Source organism: Otolemur garnettii, unplaced genomic scaffold (assembly GCF_000181295.1).
Source record: "Otolemur garnettii isolate 467f Iridium unplaced genomic scaffold, OtoGar3 scaffold00055, whole genome shotgun sequence".
Taxonomy (NCBI): Eukaryota; Metazoa; Chordata; class Mammalia; order Primates; family Galagidae; genus Otolemur; species Otolemur garnettii.
In genome coordinates, this window is record NW_003852450.1 from 4,820,699 (window position 1) to 4,828,989 (window position 8,291).

Genomic DNA, 8,291 nt, shown 5'->3' on the forward strand with positions numbered 1-8,291 from the left:
CTGATGCTTCCAGTAATTAATTTGCAAATTGGATCTCTTTTTTTATTATGAAACTGACTCCTATTTTCAATACGTTTTTCTGAAGTTCTTAAGATTGAGAAATGAGGTGTTTCCAGATATATGGATAATAAATTAATAAAAAGTAAATAGGCTCGGCACCCGTAGCTCAGTGAGTAGAGCACCAGCCACATACACCGAAGCTAGCGGGTTCAAGCCCAGCCCCGGCCTGCTAAACAATAATGACAACTGCACCCCAAAAATAGTGGGGCATTGTGGTGGGTGCCTGTAGTCCCAGCTACTTGGGAGGCTTCTCTTGGACTAAGGCAAGAGAATTGCTTAGTCCAAGAGTTTGAGGTTGCTGTGAGCTGTGACACCACAGCACTCTACCGAAGGCAACATAGTGAGATTCTGTCTCAATTAATTAATTAATTAATTAAAAGTAAACAACAGAAATGGAGTACCTCTTAGTTTCCTAGAAAGAAGTGGTGTAGTATCAAGTTCATGTAGTCCCAGCAGCTTGAGAGGCTCAGACAGAGCATCACTTGAGACCAGGAGTTGGAGGCTAGCCTGGGCAACATAGCCAGACCTTGGCTGTTCCTTCAATAGGCCTAATAAAGCAGGAAGAGAAGCTCGTTTCCCTGGGAATCCAAAAAGATCTTTCTGCTGTCCCCCATGCTCAAAATTGCTACCCTCCATGTGTAATAAATACTGGACTTCAGGAGTATCATTTTAAAAGTTTTAGCAAAAATAAGGTAATGGGGCAGTGTCTGTGGCTCAGTGAGTAAGGTGCCGGCCCCATATACCGAGGGTGGCAGGTTCAAACCCAGCCCCAGCCAAACTGCAACAACAACAAAAAAAATGGGCATCGTGGCGGGCATCTATAGTCCCAGCTACTGGGGAGGCTGAGGCAAGAGAATCGACTAAGCCCAAGAGCTGGAGGTTGCTGTGAGCTGTAACGCCAGGGCACTCTACCAAGGGCAACAAAGTGAGACTCTGTCTCTAAAAAAAAAAAATAATAAGGAAATGAACTAAGCTCAAACTCACAAGAAAGAATCAAACACAGTGATTAAAACTTCCAGCCAATTTTGGCTTGGTGCCTATAGCTCCTAGGGCTCCAGTCACATACACTGGAGCTGGCAAGTTCAAATCCAACCCGGACCAAAAAATAGCTGGGCACTGTGGCAGGCGCTTGTAGTCCCAGCTATTTAGGAGGCTGAGGCAAGAGAATTGCTTGGGCCCAGGAGTTTGAGCTTGCTGTGAGCTGTGCCGTCACCACACACTACCAAGGGTGACAAAGTCAGATGACTCAGATTAAAAAAAAAAAGGATAATAGTCTGTGCTTCTTTCTTTGGGTGTTGTACTCTGTTGTTCTGGTTGCTCAGGAAGTAAATATGAATTGGATGTGTTCCCTACTGAGAAGTATAAAAGGCATGAACAGTTCTGGGGACTAAATTTCTTTTGTCCTCTGTGACTTCAGCTTGCTCCACAGCCATAGTGTAATAGGGAGGCACCCTTATGTGGTATGTATCTCAGTTGAATGCTGTTTAAGACCTCAAACCTAGATCCCAGGCAATGCTCAGTAGTGATTTAGAAACCCTAAGGCAAAGAGGGTGGGAATGCATAAGAATTATTCATTTTTCACTTAAGATTTTTTTCATTCCTATTATTATTCACTCCAGATGTTTTGTGTATGGGGTCAGACTTGTATTTACACAACTGTTGCTTAACTTTAATGTCAAGTTGATAGCCCACTTAGCATTCAATAGTAGAGCCCTGCTACAAGCAAGTCTAAGATACGAGTAAAATGGACCCTCCCTATGTCCCAGGTTGCATCGGGGATTCAATCACCTAAATATTCAGAAAAGGCCAGGGGTGGTCTCACGCCTGTAATCCTCCCACTCTGAGGTGGAAGAAGGAGGATCCCTTGACCTTGGGAGTTAAGACCACTCAAGATCAGAGAAGAGTGAGACCTGGTCTCTATTAAAAACAGAAAAATTAGCTGGGGCTTGTGAGGTGACTGCAGTCAGTCCCAGCTACTGGGAAGGCTGCGGCAAGAGGATCGCTGGAGCCCAGGAGCTTGAGGTTGCTGTGAACTAGGCTGATGCTAAAGCCCACGCCAGACAGCGGCAACAGAGTGCGACTCTCTCAAAAAAACCAAACCAAAGTAAAACACCACAGTCACAAATAAAAAATACAATACAGCAACTATGTACATAGCACTTGCATTGGGTATTATAAGTAATCTAGGGATGGTTTTATTACATTATCTAGATATACCTAGGTTTATACACACACTAACTACATCACTTTGTGTCGGGGATTTGAACATCTGCAGATTTTGCTATGGGGGTCCTGGAACTAATCCTCTGTGGATAATAAGAGGCGACTGTATACACCTCTGTGTATGAGGCCGATAGTTAGAAGGCCTACAGGGAATTCTCGGGTTATCTAGAAACCCTAGCCCCTTCCCAAATCCTTCCCTTTAGCCCAGGGGCTGGTGGGGGCGGTCTCCTAGGAGACCACAGAAGAAAGCGCGCATGCGCATACCGAGGGCCCGGCTGATGCAACCTCACCCAGGCGAGCAGCTCTAGAGTAAGGAAGCCGACGGGGAAATCTGGCAAGACCAATCGGGTTCCGCTCGGAAGTGTGCAGAAAGGCCCGCCCACCGGGGCTCTGCGAATGACGCTAGGCGGCGCGGGGCTAGTGGCGTAGACGCTCGCGGTCCTTGGTCTCATCCGGTGGCTTGGGTATCCTGCCTCCTCGTTGGCCCTGCGGCCATTTTGAGCTTCACTGCCACCGCGCTTGCCTGCTCAACCCTTCCGGTGTCGCGCTCCTCAGGGGCTTAACGGTCGGTCTCTCTGTAAAAGTCGTCTCCGTCATTGCGGAAGGGCTCCTATCTATGGTGTTGACGCCTCCAGCAGACTAGGACACGTCCTTTCCTGACAGAATGGATGTTGCTTCTGCCGTCGCCTCCTTCGCTGGCCGTTCGGCACTGTGGTCTGCTGCCGGTAGCCGAAGCCGCTGCCTTCTGTGGCTTTTCTGCTGGCCCGGCGATCGGCCTGGAGTACCGATTCCGCCACTGGGCGAGGCCAAGACTGTGTAGGCCTCTGAATCCCGTCCGACCTCCAGCCGCAGAATTCCGCCGGCCTACGGCGAGAGACTGCCAAGAAAAAGGAGATGGAGCCGGGGACGGGCGGATCGCGGAAATGGTCTGCTCCTCGGGCTGGCTCCCGGTTCTGGCTGCCTTTCTTTTTTTCTAGGCAATCGCTTCCAGGCTCTTCCAAGTTCCCTACACCCTCTGACCCAGAAAATTTCAGGGACACTACACTGCTTTCCCCTGCCCAGCCCGAGGCTCGGACCCGCTACTGGACCAAGCTGCTTTCCCAGCTCCTTGCGCCGCTCCCCAGCTTGCTTCAGAAGCTGCTGATTTGGAGTCAAATCCAACTTAGTGGGCTGATTCCGACAAGATGGCTAGATTTTTCTGCAGGCTACAGCGCTCTGAGAGCCCTGAAAGGACGGGAGGAAGTAGCCGACCCCACAACGGAGAAATCTTTGAGTTCGCTGCGGTTCAACTCATCAGACTACTCGGTTGCCAGTCCCCTTGACTGGCTGGAGGAGGGGATCCACTGGCAGTGTTCGTCCCCACACCTAGAACTGGACCTTAAAACCAGGGGAAATGCTTTGGACCGTGCAGTACACGTGCTTCTTTTAGAGCAGCAGCTGTGGAAAGTAGAGCTGTTGCCGAGTGGCCTTCAGTCCCATATGTACTCTGACCGGGAACTTGGCTCTTCACCCTCCGGCCCTCTCAGCGTTCAACGCTTAGGCAATTTCAACGTAGTCTCCTATTTGCTGAACTCCACCTCCCTGGACGGCCTTCCCCAGCTGGAGCTCAGCTATCAGAACAGCGTTGGAAGTGGCGAGTTAGTTGATTTCCAGGAACTAACTCCGGAGTACAGCTGCCTGATTGAGGACGATTGTCTTCCCCAGCCACTGAATGCAGAGATATCTCCAGCCTCATGGCAGGGATGTCCACCTCTTTCTAGAGAAGGCCTGCCGGAAATTCACCATCTTCGCATGAAACGGTTGGAATTCCTTCAGCAGGCTAGCAAAGGGCAAGAGTTACCCACCCCTGACCAAGATAATGGCTACCACAGCCTGGAGGAGGAACACAGCCTTCTCCGGATGGATCTGAAACACTGCAGAGATAATACAACACAGTTTGTTCCCCCTGCTGGAGCCATTCCAGGAACCACCCAGGAACTTACTGAGGAAAAAATTGAATTGTTGACTAGAGAGATTCCACATGCTTTGGAAAAACAGAGCCCATTGGAGAGCTGTCCTTCTTGTGAGGTACCTATGGTAAAAGAGCCTAGAGAGGACCAAATTAGTGTAGTTGACTACTCCTGCAAAGATGACCTTCCCATTTCTACCAGACCAGCATGTAGTAACAAACTGATAGATTATATTTTGGGAGGTGCATCCAGTGACCTGGAAACAAGTTCTGATTCCGAAGGTGAGGGTTGGGATGAGGAAGCTGAGGATGATGGGTTTGATAGTGATAGCTCACTGTCAGCATCAGACCTTGAACAAGACTCTGAAGGGCTTCACCTTTGGAACTCTTTTTACAGTGTAGATCCTTACAATCCCCAAAACTTTACAGCAACAATTCAGACTGCTGCCAGAATTGTTTCTGAAGACCTTTCTGATTCAGAGAATGATTTATCTGACAGGTCTGACCTAGAGAATTCCTCCCAGACCGGAAGCCTTCCTGAGAGCCCTGACCATAGTTCTGGGGAGGAAGATGATTGGGAATCTAGTGCAGATGAAGCGGAGAGTCTCAAACTTTGGAACTCTTTCTGTAATTCTGATGATCCGTACAACCTTTTAAATTTTAAGGCTCCTTTTCAAACATCAGGGAAAAATTGGAAAGGCTCTTGTGACACAAAGAGACTACCTGAGTCCATTGTGGGCATTTCTGATTCTTGCACCTTACTTTCTTGTAAAGTGCAACTGTTAGGGAGCCAAGAAAGTGGATGTCCAGACTTGGTACAGCGTGAGGTTCTTTCTGGAGAAAGACACACACATATCAAAAGAAAAAAGGTTTGTTTATTTTAACATGTCTGATAATTTTCAGGTGGTTGAGTATAAGTAGCATGACTTTTTTTGGAGGCATAGGATTGCTTGTTTGGGGGCAAGACCTCTAAACTCATGTATTTGGATTGAGCAATGTTTAAATGACCCTCTCCTTTCCTTCTCTTCCCCCCCACCCCCCAGTACATAGTTCCTGCCCCAAAGAAGATGCCAATGTATAGATATTACCAGAAAAGTGCCATTTTTACAGTTCTGGGCTGTTTCCCTGCAAGCTTAAATTTCTCACACTTTTTAAGGGAACGAAATATTAAAACTTGTGTATACATAATGGGGGCCTGGCATGGTGGCTTATGCTTGTAATTCTAGCAGTTTGGGAGTCTGAGATGGGAACATTGCTTAAGGAGTTTGAAACCATCCTGGGCAATAGTGAGACTTCTATCTCTACACAAAATAGAAAAATTAGCTGGGCATTGTGGCAGGCACCTATAGTCTCAGATTTGGCAGGGAGGTTGAGGCAGGAGGATTGCTTGAGCCCAGGAGTTGGAGGTTGCTGTAGGCTGTGATTCACTGCACTCTGACTCAAAAAAGTTTTTTTTTATGTAGATGGAGAAAGTTGTATTATAGCCATAGAGTTTTAGAACAATTTTAAGTAAGTTGTTTGCAAACACTTAATGTTTTATTTGTATGACAGCAGTGTCTTCCTTCCTGTCCATTAGAAAGGGATGGTTACCAAGTCAGTTTTGTCCAGTTGTTTGCCATGAAAGAAAATACTAGTAATTTTAGTATGAAAACTTTCTGACATTACATGGTTTTGATTCCTAGCCCATAACAAGATGGGAAATGGTTATTGCTTTAGGAATGCAATACAAGGTTTCAGTGGTCAGCTGCAGATTAATAATCATAGTAAACAGTGATGGCCACTTGGTTTACCTTGAGTAGTTGCTTCTTATTCCCAGGTTAGTCTTAAAAATGATTGCGGTGTTTTTAATTACATTGTTAAGTTAACTTTGGTTTGGAAATCTTTTGAATTGCCTTATTTTTCTTTATTGTTTAATTCAGCTAAAATTGAGGAAAAGAAATTTCCCCAAACTCAAAGGTGTCTTATTGTACAGGAAAAGTTTCTTTAGTTTTTTATACTTTTATTTGGGAAGGGGAGTAAGTTGTTGACTGCAGATTCTGTAGCATCAGGGAGTTTCAAGTAGACAGAACCATAATAGTATATTGGCTTCCAATGGCCAGCTTAATACTTTGAAACTATCCCTAGGGTAGAAAATACTGATTAATGTTAGTAAGGTAACCGTATGTGTTACCTATAGAAGCAGAGTAAGTCATGATAAAAATTAAATTTTACTTCACACTTCATAAATACCACGATAAAAGAGTTTTTCTCTACCCTTTTATGAGGCCTTTTACAAAATGATCTACTTAGAGCAAATAGGTAAGAAACAAAGTGGGGCACTGGAATGAGCACTAGGCATCTCCAGACAGACCTGTGTTCTTTACTCCCCTGAGTGGTTAAGGCAGAGAAATTTGGAAGACAGCCAGATTTCCAAATCTGGCTGGGAAGTTACTTGACTGTTACGGCCTGGATTCACTCATTTATTTTTTGGGGATAATAATATCTGTTGATAAATTATTGGAATATTTAAACGAGATGAGTAATTAAACTTATAATTCATTGCCTTACCTTTAAATGATAGCTCTTACTCTTCAGAGACCTCAAGCCATTCTCCTGTCTCTTTAGCTGCTTATTGAGAAAATAAAATGAGTGGTGTAGATGAGACTGTTGACTACCATCTAGAGGCAAAACTTATAAAAGGTTATGTTTAAGTAGTAGAGAATTTTATGGCAGTCTTTGACTAACCTGCCATTCTTCAGGTACACAGGAATAACGGATAGTACCTAATTCTTACAATGCTGCTTTCAGCTCTATGGGGTTAAAATTCTTTGTGTCATGGCTAAACAGTACAGGGTGTGGAGCCAGACTTAGTATTTGGATCCCGATTACATCCACTTAGATGCTGTGTGATTTGGAAAAGTTAATTTTTCTATATCTCTTTCCTTATCTGTATAATGGGGATGATGAATAATAGTTCATACCTCATAGGGTTGATGTGAGGATTAAATGAGATAAAAATTGTAAAGCTCTCTGAAAAGAGCCTGGCATATGACAAAAACTATAAATTTTTACTTTTTGTCTTAATGACACAGTGAATAAGTGATATTCCAGATTAGAATGCAATATCTAGTAAGGTGTTACATACCTGCTAATTGTCCTCAGGGGCATTCACTGGCCTGATGTAAAGGGAATGAAAGTGGTTCATAGGCCACAGTGGGACTGGCTGATGTAACTATTGAACATACCTTAAAGCAAGTATTTACTTTTGGAGTTTGATACTCTAGAACAGGGGTCCTCAAACTTTTTAAACAGGGGCCAGTTCACTGTCCCTGAGACCGTTGGAGGGCCAGGCTGCTGGCCGCAGGACAGGTCAGCTGCTGAGCAGGACAGGCAGCTGCAGCAAAAACACCCGGTGGGCCCGATAAATGTCCTAGGCAGGCTGCATGTGGCCCACAGGCCATAGTTTGACGATGCCTGCTCTAGAAAAAAATGTCTTTATTAGAAATAAAGTGGGGACTAAGTGGTAATGAGTAGGGATTGTCAATACATGTCATGTATATTGTAACATTCACAGTTTTGTGTCTGTGTAGTGGTGGCATATTGGATACAAAGAGGCTTTTTATCTTACCTGCAAAATCTCTTACAGTAGCAGCCTAAAGACATTAATTTTGTTGAAGTTCATTTACTAAATTACTTGCTCTTCTCTATTCTGATTACCGAAGTAATAATACAAAAGCAGTACTACAGGTTTATGATTCAAAATTGGAAATTGCTGGCCAGGCACAGTGGTTCACGCCTGTAATTCTAGCACTCTGGGAGGCCAAGGCAGGTGGATTGCCTGATCTTGTGACTTAAAGACTGGCCTGCGCAAGAGCAAGACCTCATTTCTAAAATAGCCGAGTTTATGGCGGGTGTCTGTAGTCCCAGGTACTTGGGAGACTGAGGCAAGCTCTCTTGGCACTTGAGCGCAAGAGTTGAGGTTGCAGTGAGCTATGACACTACTGCATTCTATGAGGGTGACAAAGTGAGGCTCTGTCTCAAAAAAAAAAAAAAAATGGAAAGGGCTGAAAAGTGAAAAAAA

General features: G+C 44.9%; 1 protein-coding gene across 3 annotated transcripts in view; it reads left to right on the top strand.

The window, feature by feature from the left end:
* Positions 1-2,632: 2,632 nt before the first annotated feature.
* PPP1R15B (protein phosphatase 1 regulatory subunit 15B) overlaps positions 2,633-8,291 on the top strand; it is an 8,896-nt gene continuing 3,237 nt past the window's right edge. The window contains exon 1 of one of the 3 annotated variants that reach the window (XM_003792240.3): positions 2,633-5,100. In XM_003792240.3, coding sequence (XP_003792288.1) covers positions 3,178-5,100 — 1,923 coding nt within the window. In that variant the 5' untranslated portion in view covers positions 2,633-3,177. The remainder of the gene's footprint in view (positions 5,101-8,291) is intronic. The other 2 variants (XM_023514602.1, XM_012806592.2) reach the window with 2 other exon arrangements.